The 15,157-nt window shown below is 44.5% G+C and overlaps 2 protein-coding genes across 2 annotated transcripts; one reads left to right on the plus strand and one right to left on the minus strand.

The window, feature by feature from the left end:
• Positions 1–6,758: 6,758 nt before the first annotated feature.
• On the minus strand, positions 6,759–8,286 carry LOC136434124 (uncharacterized). The gene is made up of 2 exons (XM_066426889.1): positions 7,332–8,286; positions 6,759–7,179 (listed from the first exon to the last, which is right to left on the minus strand). The coding sequence occupies exons 1-2, from the start codon at positions 8,144–8,146 to the stop codon at positions 6,759–6,761; spliced, it is 1,236 nt and encodes a 411-aa protein (XP_066282986.1). The 5' UTR covers positions 8,147–8,286.
• Positions 8,287–11,131: 2,845 nt separating this feature from the next.
• Positions 11,132–13,143, plus strand: LOC136434125 (uncharacterized). Its single transcript, XM_066426890.1, has 4 exons — positions 11,132–11,344; positions 12,347–12,534; positions 12,584–12,834; positions 13,009–13,143. Exons 1-4 carry the CDS (start codon positions 11,241–11,243, stop codon positions 13,141–13,143), a joined length of 678 nt encoding a protein of 225 aa, XP_066282987.1. The 5' UTR covers positions 11,132–11,240.
• Positions 13,144–15,157: the final 2,014 nt, after the last annotated feature.

Below are 15,157 nucleotides of genomic sequence, written 5' to 3' on the forward strand. Positions count from 1 at the left end.
TCGACCTCAGACAAGAAATCAAAAGCGATGCCCATGGCAACCGGTGGTCCCTGGCTTTTTCCCGTCCAAGTACCGACCGGACTCGACGTTCCTTTACGTCAGAGTTCGAACGAGATAGAACGAGATTTGGCCCTACCGTCGTTCAAACAAGGACATTGTACGGCCAAGTCACATTGAATCTCGTTCTATCTCGTTCGATCTCTGACGTAATGGAACGTCGAGTCCGGTCGGTACTTGGACGGGAAATAACTTGGGACCACCGGTTGCCATAGGCATTACTTTTGATCTCTTGTCTGAGGCCGAAATACCAATTCTGATTTTTTTTCCAAAAGCATGCTATAAGTAGCCCACCAGACAGCATCTGTCGCCTACGGCCAATGTACTTATAGCATGCTTTTGGAAAAAAAATCAGAATTGGTATTTCGACCTCAGACAAGAAATCAAAAGCGATGCCCATGGCAACCGGTGGTCCCTGGCTTTTTCCCGTCCAAGTACCGACCGGACTCGACGTTCCTTTACGTCAGAGTTCGAACGAGATAGAACGAGATTTGGCCCTACCGTCGTTCAAACAAGGACATTGTACGGCCAAGTCACATTGAATCTCGTTCGATCTCTGACGTAATGGAACGTCGAGTCCGGTCGGTACTTGGACGGGAAATAACTTGGGACCACCGGTTGCCATAGGCATTACTTTTGATCTCTTGTCTGAGGCCGAAATACCAATTCTGATTTTTTTTCCAAAAGCATGCTATAAGTAGCCCACCAGACAGCATCTGTCGCCTACGGCCAATGTACTTATAGCATGCTTTTGGAAAAAAAATCAGAATTGATATTTCGACCTCAGACAAGAAATCAAAAGCGATGCCCATGGCAACCGGTGGTCCCTGGCTTTTTCCCGTCCAAGTACCGACCGGACTCGACGTTCCTTTACGTCAGAGTTCGAACGAGATAGAACGAGATTTGGCCCTACCGTCGTTCAAACAAGGACATTGTACGGCCAAGTCACATTGAATCTCGTTCTATCTCGTTCGATCGCTGACGTAAAGGAACGTCGAGTCCGGTCGGTACTTGGACGGGAAATAACTTGGGACCACCGGTTGCCATAGGCATTACTTTTGATCTCTTGTCTGAGGCCGAAATACCAATTCTGATTTTTTTTCCAAAAGCATGCTATAAGTAGCCCACCAGACAGCATCTGTCGCCTACGGCCAATGTACTTATAGCATGCTTTTGGAAAAAAAATCAGAATTGGTATTTCGACCTCAGACAAGAAATCAAAAGCGATGCCCATGGCAACCGGTGGTCCCTGGCTTTTTCCCGTCCAAGTACCGACCGGACTCGACGTTCCTTTACGTCAGAGTTCGAACGAGATAGAACGAGATTTGGCCCTACCGTCGTTCAAACAAGGACATTGTACGGCCAAGTCACATTGAATCTCGTTCTATCTCGTTCGATCTCTGACGTAATGGAACGTCGAGTCCGGTCGGTACTTGGACGGGAAATAACTTGGGACCACCGGTTGCCATAGGCATTACTTTTGATCTCTTGTCTGAGGCCGAAATACCAATTCTGATTTTTTTTCCAAAAGCATGCTATAAGTAGCCCACCAGACAGCATCTGTCGCCTACGGCCAATGTACTTATAGCATGCTTTTGGAAAAAAAATCAGAATTGGTATTTCGACCTCAGACAAGAAATCAAAAGCGATGCCCATGGCAACCGGTGGTCCCTGGCTTTTTCCCGTCCAAGTACCGACCGGACTCGACGTTCCTTTACGTCAGAGTTCGAACGAGATAGAACGAGATTTGGCCCTACCGTCGTTCAAACAAGGACATTGTACGGCCAAGTCACATTGAATCTCGTTCTATCTCGTTCGATCTCTGACGTAATGGAACGTCGAGTCCGGTCGGTACTTGGACGGGAAATAACTTGGGACCACCGGTTGCCATAGGCATTACTTTTGATCTCTTGTCTGAGGCCGAAATACCAATTCTGATTTTTTTTCCAAAAGCATGCTATAAGTAGCCCACCAGACAGCATCTGTCGCCTACGCCCAATGTACTTATAGCATGCTTTTGGAAAAAAATTCAGAATTGGTATTTCGACCTCAGACAAGAAATCAAAAGCGATGCCCATGGCAACCGGTGGTCCCTGGCTTTTTCCCGTCCAAGTACCGACCGGACTCGACGTTCCTTTACGTCAGAGTTCGAACGAGATAGAACGAGATTTGGCCCTACCGTCGTTCAAACAAGGACATTGTACGGCCAAGTCACATTGAATCTCGTTCGATCTCTGACGTAATGGAACGTCGAGTCCGGTCGGTACTTGGACGGGAAATAACTTGGGACCACCGGTTGCCATAGGCATTACTTTTGATCTCTTGTCTGAGGCCGAAATACCAATTCTGATTTTTTTTCCAAAAGCATGCTATAAGTAGCCCACCAGACAGCATCTGTCGCCCACGGCCAATGTACTTATAGCATGCTTTTGGAAAAAAAATCAGAATTGGTATTTCGACCTCAGACAAGAAATCAAAAGCGATGCCCATGGCAACCGGTGGTCCCTGGCTTTTTCCCGTCCAAGTACCGACCGGACTCGACGTTCTTTTGCGTCAGAGTTCGAACGAGATAGAACGAGATTTGGCCCTACCGTCGTTCAAACAAGGACATTGTACGGCCAAGTCACATTGAATCTCGTTCTATCTCGTTCGATCTCTGACGTAATGGAACGTCGAGTCCGGTCGGTACTTGGACGGGAAATAACTTGGGGCCACCGGTTGCCATAGGCATTACTTTTGATCTCTTGTCTGAGGCCGAAATACCAATTCTGATTTTTTTTCCAAAAGCATGCTATAAGTAGCCCACCAGACAGCATCTGTCGCCTACGGCCAATGTACTTATAGCATGCTGTTGGAAAAAAAATCAGAATTGGTATTTCGACCTCAGACAAGAAATCAAAAGCGATGCCCATGGCAACCGGTGGTCCCTGGCTTTTTCCCGTCCAAGTACCGACCGGACTCGACGTTCCTTTACGTCAGAGTTCGAACGAGATAGAACGAGATTTGGCCCTACCGTCGTTCAAACAAGGACATTGTACGGCCAAGTCACATTGAATCTCGTTCTATCTCGTTCGATCTCTGACGTAATGGAACGTCGAGTCCGGTCGGTACTTGGACGGGAAATAACTTGGGACCACCGGTTGCCATAGGCATTACTTTTGATCTCTTCTCTGAGGCCGAAATACCAATTCTGATTTTTTTCCCAAAAGCATGCTATAAGTAGCCCACCAGACAGCATCTGTCGCCTACGGCCAATGTACTTACAGCATGCTTTTGGAAAAAAAATCAGAATTGGTATTTCGACCTCAGACAAGAAATCAAAAGCGATGCCCATGGCAACCGGTGGTCCCTGGCTTTTTCCCGTCCAAGTACCGACCGGACTCGACGTTCCTTTACGTCAGAGTTCGAACGAGATAGAACGAGATTTGGCCCTACCGTCGTTCAAACAAGGACATTGTACGGCCAAGTCACATTGAATCTCGTTCGATCTCTGACGTAATGGAACGTCGAGTCCGGTCGGTACTTGGACGGGAAATAACTTGGGACCACCGGTTGCCATAGGCATTACTTTTGATCTCTTGTCTGAGGCCGAAATACCAATTCTGATTTTTTTTCCAAAAGCATGCTATAAGTAGCCCACCAGACAGCATCTGTCGCCTACGGCCAATGTACTTATAGCATGCTTTTGGAAAAAAAATCAGATATGATATTTCGACCTCAGACAAGAAATCAAAAGCGATGCCCATGGCAACCGGTGGTCCCTGGCTTTTTCCCGTCCAAGTACCGACCGGACTCGACGTTCCTTTACGTCAGAGTTCGAACGAGATAGAACGAGATTTGGCCCTACCGTCGTTCAAACAAGGACATTGTACGGCCAAGTCACATTGAATCTCGTTCTATCTCGTTCGATCGCTGACGTAAAGGAACGTCGAGTCCGGTCGGTACTTGGACGGGAAATAACTTGGGACCACCGGTTGCCATAGGCATTACTTTTGATCTCTTGTCTGAGGCCGAAATACCAATTCTGATTTTTTTTCCAAAAGCATGCTATAAGTAGCCCACCAGACAGCATCTGTCGCCTACGGCCAATGTACTTATAGCATGCTTTTGGAAAAAAAATCAGAATTGGTATTTCGACCTCAGACAAGAAATCAAAAGCGATGCCCATGGCAACCGGTGGTCCCTGGCTTTTTCCCGTCCAAGTACCGACCGGACTCGACGTTCCTTTACGTCAGAGTTCGAACGAGATAGAACGAGATTTGGCCCTACCGTCGTTCAAACAAGGACATTGTATGGCCAAGTCACATTGAATCTCGTTCTATCTCGTTCCATCGCTGACGTAAAGGAACGTCGAGTCCGGTCGGTACTTGGACGGGAAATAACTTGGGACCACCGGTTGCCATAGGCATTACTTTTGATCTCTTGTCTGAGGCCGAAATACCAATTCTGATTTTTTTTCCAAAAGCATGCTATAAGTAGCCCACCAGACAGCATCTGTCGCCTACGGCCAATGTACTTATAGCATGCTTTTGGAAAAAAAATCAGAATTGGTATTTCGACCTCAGACAAGAAATCAAAAGCGATGCCCATGGCAACCGGTGGTCCCTGGCTTTTTCCCGTCCAAGTACCGACCGGACTCGACGTTCCTTTACGTCAGAGTTCGAACGAGATAGAACGAGATTTGGCCCTACCGTCGTTCAAACAAGGACATTGTACGGCCAAGTCACATTGAATCTCGTTCTATCTCGTTCGATCTCTGACGTAATGGAACGTCGAGTCCGGTCGGTACTTGGACGGGAAATAACTTGGGACCACCGGTTGCCATAGGCATTACTTTTGATCTCTTGTCTGAGGCCGAAATACCAATTCTGATTTTTTTTCCAAAAGCATGCTATAAGTAGCCCACCAGACAGCATCTGTCGCCTACGGCCAATGTACTTATAGCATGCTTTTGGAAAAAAAATCAGAATTGGTATTTCGACCTCAGACAAGAAATCAAAAGCGATGCCCATGGCAACCGGTGGTCCCTGGCTTTTTCCCGTCCAAGTACCGACCGGACTCGACGTTCCTTTACGTCAGAGTTCGAACGAGATAGAACGAGATTTGGCCCTACCGTCGTTCAAACAAGGACATTGTACGGCCAAGTCACATTGAATCTCGTTCTATCTCGTTCCATCGCTGACGTAAAGGAACGTCGAGTCCGGTCGGTACTTGGACGGGAAATAACTTGGGAACGGCGGATGACCCCCCCAAGTCCCAACCGAAACTCCTGGGTTGAGCGACATCTGCTTGGAGATCCCGGGAATCCAAGCAGATGTGGGAGAAAGTGTGTTAACCTCTTTGGGATGCCTTATCTATGTTGAGATGGCAGGAATCTGTTGGATGAAAGTGAGAAATTGAAATTTACATCTTATTTAGCAATTGAAACATGAAAACACCCCACGAATCCCATTAATTAATGAAAATCATGGGAGAAAAATATCTATTTTTCATGCTTTGCTTTGCTTAAGATTTATTTATATAGAAGCAATATCCCCCACTCAAAATATTTATTTCATGTTGGAGCTGAACAACTAAGATGCAGAGAATTCAGTCCTGAGGCAGTTGGACCTGCCAGCTACCTTAGGTAGCTCCCAATGGTCAGAACTTGGAACCTCTTGCTATCTTTGTTCAGGTTCCCTTTTTTTTTATTCAGAAATAACGTCATTATAAAACACTGTACATCTTTTCAGCCTTTGGTCCTCTGTCACATGAAATCAGCTAAAATACTATCAGTAGAAAACATTTAATACATCTCACTGTATTCACAACTTACTGATACTGTCTTCAATCAGTAACAAGTTACATGGAGAAGAATACTCCTGAATGGAGTTTAAACTGTTAATGCCAACACAAACATTGGACTTACCCAAATTTTCGACTGATCAGCTCCAGTCTTTGTCAAGGAGTGAGCAATCCACTGCTTCTGTGACGTCACGTTATGTCACGAAAATTTGGGTAAGTCCAATTTTTGTGTTGGCATTTACAGTTTAAACTCCATTCAGAATGACTTCTACCAACACAGATGAACTTTCAAGTGGAGAAGAATACTCTATCAAAAATATCAAAAAAACGGAATGCAATACAAATTTCTTATAGTAATACAACACACAACAAAGCAAGGAAATCAAGAATACAGTGTTACATGAATTGCTATGAAAGATGAGGAATCGAAAGTCATGGTCTGATAAGAAGAAACTACTGCATGCTGAGAAAGGATAAAGAAGATATGAATGAAAATGGCAGTAGATTCTCCTGTGATGTTTTGAAACAACAGCTACCAAATTAGGCAGCCCCACTGTGGCCAGGAGGAATTATCCTTCAGCATGTTGAGAAAGTATAGATACTAAAATAGGCAGCTGCAATGACAAAATATATTGAGAAGAGATGTTTGGCTTCTTCTAACGACCATTACAAATGCAGTTAGCCTGTCAGGGAAACTCAGAGACAAACCAAGATAACTAAGGAGAAAGCAGGTGGAAATGGGAGCAAAGATAGACTAATACTATATAGCCAAAAGATCTTCACCTTCTGCCCTACAACATGATGATTACCCATGGCCATGATCTACAAACTAAAAGTTTAACCGGTAAAAATCTTTATATAACAACATAAAGCTTTGATCACAAGTACACTAAGATGTTCTCCCTTTTTCTATCTTATCATCCGCCACCTTTTTTGAAGTGATCAAAACTTTCATACACTACACCTTCAAAACCTGAGGTGGTGGACTTTTTGGATGTAGGGCAGAAGGTGAAGATCTTTTGCCTGCTTCCAGCAACCTTCTCTTTTGGTGGTTGGTATCTCTTGCGCTGCCCACCACAATTGGGTATGTGGCAGCATGCACAAGGCTTCAAAGACCTGTGAGGCTTGATTGGCTTGGAGGCAAGTACAGGTGGTGGCACTACTGGCCTAAAGCCAGCACTGACCTGACCGCAGGATGTCCCTGGCACTGGCAGCATCATGGACGGAGCCTGTGGCTGTGCAGGGACCACCAGGAGTACAGGTGCCGCAGACACTCGAGGCGGTATGTATGTGGCAGGCTTGGGCTGGATGGGACGGTTAACAGGCTCTGGTTCCAACCTGAAAAAAATAAAACAACTGCATGTGATGATGAAAATCAGTATGATTTGCCTGCTGCCCACACAAGTGGTATTCTGGATAACTGTACACACAGTACATTAAATGTGTAGCTTTTCTCCTTTCCCAAATGTGAAATGAAGTGCTTGACTTACTTCCGCTTCTCGCCACGCCTTTTACCAGACATGTGTTGAAGGCTTTGATACTGGACCTGAGGACGATCTGGCGATGGTAGGGATGTTGGCAGAGAAGGAGCTTCTGGGGCTGGTTCAGTTGGAAGCACTGTCTTGTGTGGCTTGACCTTAGGTATCACTGTAGCCTTGTAGTTTGCCTTTTTCTCCTCCTTCACGATAAAGTTGGAGATTGACTTGGCGTTGAGGTTTGGCAGTGGAATGGACAGCTTGCTCAGGATGGGATCGTCCCACACTCGATCGGCAATCCTCTGGTACTGCGATTTGATTTCAGTGGTCATTCTGCTGGGGCTGGACTTGACACTAGCCGGTGGCCTGTTCTTCAGCATCTTGATGAGCAAGTACAGGAGCCGGGTTTCCTCGGTCACCTGTGCTGCCTGAGCGTACCTCATCCAAGCGCACTTGGTCTTCTGAGCAGCCCTGTTCTCAGCTGTGTCAGCCCCAAGGCACCGTCCAAACAGGATGTAGCCCCATCTCGACTCATACTTTTTCACAAAGTTGGCAGCTGTCTTGTCATGCTCCAGAAGAGAACTCGCAGCGGCGACAATCTTCTGTCTGAGGTTGGCTGGCACAAGGTGATGTTGGTTCCTCTTGTCTGCAAGTTCCAGAAGTAGCATGGCCAGGGCTTCTACTTCCTCTATGCCTGGAAGATGTAGATGCCTATGGGTCGCAATCACGTCCTGTAGAGCAGGACCACCCTCCTCCTCCACTCTTTCTGCCTGTGTGAGGACAGCATATTCCCCACAGATGCTGTCAATCGGATCCTTCTCTTCAGACATGTCGATACCCTCATCTACCGCCTCCTCGTCACTTTGTTCAGTCACCTCCTCTTCTTTACTAGACTCCTGTTCACGAGACTGCTCTTCTTCAGCTGCAAACAAGTATTTGTAGTAGTCAAATATAGGTCAGTTATAAAGGCCACTAAGAGATTCCATCACACACAGCCGTGGAAATACTATGCACATTTTCATTGTCTACATAATATCAAAAAATAACTTTATACCAGGCCTGTATACCTGTCTTAAATAGGATAAGCAAGAAAACTGTAAGCCTTGGGCTATCCTTGCTTCACATGTCTACGCACACTGCTGTAGGGTATGATTGAATATCTCACCTTTCTGGGCATAGTAAGCCCTTGCAGTGAACCTAGCTATAGTTGACTGGCACATGGCGTACTCCACACCAAGGAGCTCTTCCTCATCTGGGTTTGTGTACGCTTCAGGGTAGGGCATCGGCGCAGTAAAGTTGGGCTCTAGCACGTGTTCCCTGCCAAACAGCACCTCCGCCTGCTGGTTCATTCGCCGGATTTGCCGCGGATCCGTGCACCAAGTCTGCCGACCCTGGCCTCCAGCAACCCGGAGGGATTCCATGCGGTTGTTCCATTGCACAGCGAACGCAATGAGATATACCTGAAATACATGTCCATTTGCTGTATTATTGCAAATGCTTTAATAGCAGAAACAGCATTATAAAGCAATGAAATTGCATGTATTAGTGATTAGAATTGTTTCTATATGAAAGGTTTTGTCTTATCACTTACTTGGAATGGCATAATTCCACATCTTTGAGATGGAATGGCATTGTAGAGGTGAGAGTGCAATCCCTCCAAGTTGTTAAGAGGAACACCATTCATCACCACCGTCTTCACAGCCACATACAGCGGTATGCCAGGTGGGTCCTGTAGGACACATCACATTGGCAAAGCATATCAAAAATGAATTTACAAAGTCTAGGTATAGAAAGAACTTTAAGATTGACTACAAAAACAGAACCTCACCTGCATACAACTGAGATGCTTGCTTGCAGTTGCCCAGTGAGCATCGACTGCGTCTAGGCTCTTAAACAGGTGGATCCCATCTATGTCGAGCCCAGCTGGTCCCTTGAACTCCGCAATGATGTCCTCCACAACTGATGCAGTCTCCTGTAGCGTACGGTATCTTTGGTGATTAGATCTTATCTGATTTAGCACAGTGAAGAAGAGTTAAACAAAGGTTACATATAATTCATACTTATATCATTTTTGCATAGAATTCTTTAAACATACCTCAACGCCTCTGGTGATGCGCCTGACATACTCCTTAAGTTGGTGTGGCTTGAGGAAATGGATTATTTCCTCGTCAGTGCGGTCGGCGTAAAGGTCCGGGCTCCCTTTCCTGACAGCCTGCACCAGCAACATCATGTCCTCTCTGTTGTAGGCTAGGACCGCCCCTGCCATGGCACTCATGAAGCTGCCGTACTTGGCGTGGCTCTGTTTGATGACCACGGCATCCCAGCGATGAAGCCAGTGCCGCACATCCAGCCTGACCACCATGCCCTCCCTCACCCAGTCACAGAACAGGTTCTCCAGGAAGGATGCACCACTCTGGATGCCGTAGGTATCGCTTTTGATTTCTTGTCTGAGGCCGAAATACCAATTCTGATTTTTTTCCAAAAGCATGCTATAAGTACATTGGCCGTAGGCGAAAGATGCTGTTTGGTGGGCTACTTATAGCATGCTATTGGAAAAAAAATCAGAATTGGTATTTCGGCCTCAGACAAGAGATCAAAAGTAATGCCTACGGCATCCGGTGGTCCCAAGTTATTTCCCGTCCAAGTACCGACCGGACTCGACGTTGCTTTACGTCAGAGTTCGAACGAGATAGAACGAGATTCAATGTGACTTGGCCGTACAATGTCCTTGTTTGAACTACGGCCAAATCTCGTTCTATCTCGTGCTGCGTTCTCAATTCTGATTTTTTTCCAATAGCATGCTATAAGTAGCCCACCAAAACAGCATATTTCGCCTACGGCCAAATCACGTTGAATCTCGTTCGATATATATAATGTTCACTTCTAAAAATCATATCACCTATCTACAATTATACCTGTCCGCATTTGCTAATGTGCAGGTTTTTGATATGACGTCACATACAGCGTACGTCTGTTCAACACGTCAACATGCTGCTGTGGTTGCCGGGGATTGAAATTATGATTATGATAACGTCAATGAAAAGTCTCATCACTTATTTCTATATTTCATATGGAACAAACGCATATAGTGAAATGCACTCTTGGTTAAATTTGCATATTTCAACCAGATAGGAATTGTAAACTTCCAAATACGATGCTCCCATAATTCCCAGCGTATGCAAATTGTGAATGCGTTGGCTCTTCTCGTAGCTTTGATTTGTTGCATATTTCATCAGCAAATGAGGCTTTGACGTCACTAAGCGGTGTCGCGCAAAAGGTACTTGATCCCTATTTTAAATGATGTTACCTTAGAACGTAAACATCTTGGAAACCACAACGTCTTGAGTGGCGCTATTTATTAGGCCATGTTGATTTGATTATGTGGATGACACCCTCCGGATACCCAACAACTGATGCGAGCGTGCGAATTAAAAAAAAGTTTTGCAAAAAAAAGTTGCCCTCGGTATGAAATCTAACTGGTCAGGAAGGATGAACAATACTGAACACACAAAGTATGGCATACCGAATAATAGATTCTTCAATTGTGGTCATCCTTTTTTTGGAAACGAACGAAAACTGATGCGCGCGCGGATGTCATCCATATAATCAAATCAACATGGCCTTAGCTTTATAATAACAACAAAGACACAAATGCATTTCATGAGAAAGCCGCTAGGGAAAGAAAACTCAAATCTTTTGTTCCTAAATGTTGTGCAGGATGCCACAGTGGACGCCCTGATCAACAAGATTACTGAGATGAATGGTGAACCTGCGGACGCCCAGCGCATCCTTTACACAACCAAACGGCTTCATTCCAGTCTCACCGTTGTTCTGCGTATGAGGGGTGGCAGCGACACCGTGGAAGACTTGTCTCCTCCCCCGAAGCAACTGGACGAAGATGTTTAGACCACGGAGGCCCCTGATATGATCAGCTGGGAGGATGACCCCAACACGTCCCGAGCCAAGATGTCCTGCGGACATGCCATCACTCCGGAGACACTCACCACTTACTGCGAGAGTCTTCTGAGGTACATATATCTCTGAATTATTATCTTCGCGAGAGGGTTATGTTTCGGACTGCGTTGATGTTTGTGTCTATGTGTGTGCGTCTACAAACACGATATCTCCAGAATGTCTGGGTAGATTTCCCTGATATTTGCTATGCTATGCTAATGTGGTCATGTTGATTTGATGTATGGTATCCTCCGGGAACCCCAAAACTGATGCGAGTGCTGCGAATAAAAAAAAAAGTTTGGCAAACGAAAAAAAAGTAACCTTTATTATGAAATCTACATGGTTAGGAAGGATGAACAAAACTAAACACACAGAGTATGGTATATATGTAGATTTTTCATTTTTGCTCTACGACATTATTATCCGTTTTCTGAAATTTATTTTTTCAATCTACAGAATATATTTTCTCATTTTTTTTACAACTGCTTTGTACGATTTAAAGTGTGGCAGTAAACTTATTTTCTTTGGAAATTGACGAACATTGATGCGTGCGCGGATGTCCTCCATATAAACAAATCAACATGGCCTAAGACCTCAACATTTCGGGGGCCCTAGCGGTTTGTTATGTCACTGCAGAGGAACATCCATTTTGCCGAGGAAAGATATTTGAGATACATGTGATTTTGAAAGAGGAGATAACGAATTCATATAGATTTTACTGATAAAACATTTCTTTGAAGATCAATAATCAAAAATAATTAAATGAAAGATATGTCATATCTGTGGCATATGGAAGTTATGTAGAAGTGAGTATTTTTTAAAGTTATATATAATGCAAATTAGGTTATTTCCATACTTTCTAATAACATTTGTAATGAGACAAATTACTAAGGGAAGGTATGAGATCTAGGAACTGTAGGACTTCAATTTGGAATTTGGTTACTCGTGACTGTACCAGGGCGTTTACGCCAATTTAGTCTGTCACATTTCTTGCTTATCTATCTTGGTTTATTCCGAAATGAGCGTGGTCCAGTCATTTTCAATTGTGCTTCACTGCCTTTTTTTTATTTTTCTAGTGCAGGGAAGTACGTCTTCATGTGTCCTTACATCGGTCCAAGTGGGGGGTACTGTGGCAAGGAGTGGCCCCATCTGGAGGTCCGCCGCCTCGCCGTTCTCACAGCGGAAGAGAAGAAGCAGTTTGAGACCAAGATCTCCGACAACTACCTCCACAAGGCCAGGGGATGGGCATCCCGGAGTGCCCCAAGTGCCACTCCCTCTGTTAGCGTATCAACAAGAAACACAAGCGCGTGCAGTGGTGTGTCCCCTCTGTTCGGCCTCTGACGCCGTCGTGGAGTTCCATTTCTGTTGGCGCTGCCTGCACAAGTGGGTTGGAGGAGGTATCGAGAAGTGCGGTAACGACAACTGCAGTGGCGAAGACCCGCGTCTGAAGATCCTCCGCGACTGTAAGAGGAAGACCATCGTTGGCGTGGCCGCCTGTCCCGCCGTCAGAGCCTGCCTGAAGTGCGGCATGCTCATCGAGCACGAGAAGGCTTGCAAGCACATGGTACGGTATATGTAGAAGAAAACTCAAACATCCTTGCCATTATATATTAGATCAGTTACAACATTCTGCGTTTGCATAAATGTTGTTTACTGTTTATTTCCTAAGTATTTGTTAGGTAGCGCGCATTCATCGATAGAGACGCTTTCGATCGAATCATATTTCTTTTATTTCCAGGCCTGTGTCTGTGGCCAGAAGTTCTGCTTCATCTGCCTGACGAAGCCCACCCTGAACGGAAGCTACCAGTGTGGTCTTTACAACAGCCCCTGTGAGGTAGCCGACGTGCAGAAGACCATCCCTGCCGATTTCTAAAACCTACCACCTGGCTTAATCGGACAAATTAATGCAGTCGATAGTGGTTAATAGAACACAAGCACATGATTCTATCCAAATTTACCCCCCCCCCCCAAAAAAAAAATATTCATGATCAGCACTTCACTGACCTGTTTCATATGAAGAGACACATTCGGACGCACAGGGGAGAAACCCTACAAGTCTGAGGACTGAGGCAGGTAGTTCAGTAGGATGGGTCATCTTAAGCAACACATGTGGTCTCACAGGAAAGACCTTGCAGGAGTGCAGCAGACAATTCAGTGAGCCAGGTCATCTAACTGACGTGCATGCGTAATGAACCGAGCTGGTGCAGAATCAGAGTAGTTTAGTTTACTTTTGATTCTAAAGACATAACGTTACATACATGACACATATTTTCAGTAAGTTACTTCAGTTTGTGTTGTTGAGATTTCCTTCCTTGTAACTTTGATGATGGTAAATTGCTTTTTAACAAACTAGAACTTAACATTATTTTTGTGCAGTCATTAACACATTATGAATAAATGCAAGTTAATGACTACAATGGGAAGAGTTCCTTCGCCACAAGTAAACTTACAACGAGAGACGATGACGAATAAACCGGGTATATTAATATTTTCCTTTTCCCCTTAGAGTAGCAACTCTAGCTACGTTGATAAGCATTATATAGTTTAGGCTTATAGCTTTAATTTAGATGGAGAACTAGAAAGCTTACAGGAGTCTTTATAATTTTGTAAGATAAGTGCAGTTTGGTAACTACAATGTAGGAACAGCCTTTCCTGTTGATTGTGATAGTTTTTCAATTTACGCTAGTTTGTGTATGATAAGTTGCTTTGCAAGCACATGTAAAACAACACATTTGTCTACTAGTAGGTCGGGAGTTCAATACATTATTCTTTTATAGTGATGTCAGACCCAGGATACATTCGTTAATGAATCGTTATCCATATAACGTTATATGGTCTTGGATTTATTATTGTTTATTGTTAAAATGACATCCATTAGTGAATTACACGGATGCAATTCACTACTTTGGAAGTTTGTCTTGTAACTAGTTTTTTTGTTCAAGTCATTCCTTTTCCTAATAAATCTACTTGTTCCATAAGCACTTGATTTAATGAATGAGTGATTGAATGAATGAATGAATGAATGGTTTATTGACTTAAAACCTGTCAAGGCTTACAAGAACTATAGAATTGCACATACATGATAGAGATATAGTTCGAGTTCACCCGAAACCTCAAATACTCTGTTATCAAAATAACTAGCACAGGCTTTAGAACTTACTGTTGATTTCAGCAGTTGATCATGTTGCAGTTGAAACATCATTAATTGGTCAACGGGGAACTAGGCTCATTTGGAAATGAGTGTTGTGGCAGGCTGCTAATTTAGGGATACTGGTTTATGCGTATCAGTAGTGTAAGAAAAAACAAAAAATGGTGCCTTATGTTTAAGAAAACATTTCGAAAATTAATGTCGGAGTTTGCAGTGGATGTCATCCATAAATCTACTTGCTGCGGCCAAAAGGAGCACAACAGGAAAAGTAAAAAGCTGGACAGTGTCGGCCTCGATGTCGCGACAGCTTTTGAGTAACCAGGAGATGACGTTTGACCCACGTCTAGAATATTTCCGGGTTATTGACGACATTTCATGATTGCTGGAAGTGGCGAACGGCGTGGTCTGGAGTGTTTTCATTCCTACCGAAGACATTCGCGAATTTTAGTGAGCCGACTGGCGTTTTTGAGAGAGGTTAGGTTTCAGAATTGTTCAGGTAAGACAATCTGTTGTGTTTTGACACTGAAAGCTTTGTAAATTCCCATATTTGTGTACGCCTCGATGTGTGTATTTGACGTGCTTTGTGAAAGTTTGTATTGAACTTAGCCGCGGCGACTGTTGGAGGGCTTCTCAGTCGCCGCGGCTATATTGAACTTTGAATACTGTTCCTAGGGCTAACCCTTTGCAATAGCTTTCGGCTAGTTGGGTAGCCCTGGCTGTACTTTCTTACAGTCGAATA

The sequence above is a fragment of the Branchiostoma lanceolatum genome, chromosome 4 (assembly GCF_035083965.1).
Source record: "Branchiostoma lanceolatum isolate klBraLanc5 chromosome 4, klBraLanc5.hap2, whole genome shotgun sequence".
In the NCBI taxonomy this organism is placed as follows: Eukaryota; Metazoa; Chordata; class Leptocardii; order Amphioxiformes; family Branchiostomatidae; genus Branchiostoma; species Branchiostoma lanceolatum.

Coding starts and splice junctions, on each gene's coding strand:
- LOC136434124 (XM_066426889.1), bottom strand. CDS start 8,146: ATGTCTGAAGAGAAGGATCCGATTGACAGCATCTGTGGGGAATATGCT. Junction 7,180..7,331: donor AGGCGTGGCGAGAAGCGGAA/GTAAGTCAAGCA, acceptor TATTTTTTTCAG/GTTGGAACCAGAGCCTGTTA.
- LOC136434125 (XM_066426890.1), top strand. CDS start 11,241: ATGATCAGCTGGGAGGATGACCCCAACACGTCCCGAGCCAAGATGTCC. Junction 12,535..12,583: donor GGCATCCCGGAGTGCCCCAA/GTGCCACTCCCT, acceptor AAGCGCGTGCAG/TGGTGTGTCCCCTCTGTTCG. Junction 12,835..13,008: donor AGAAGGCTTGCAAGCACATG/GTACGGTATATG, acceptor TTTTATTTCCAG/GCCTGTGTCTGTGGCCAGAA.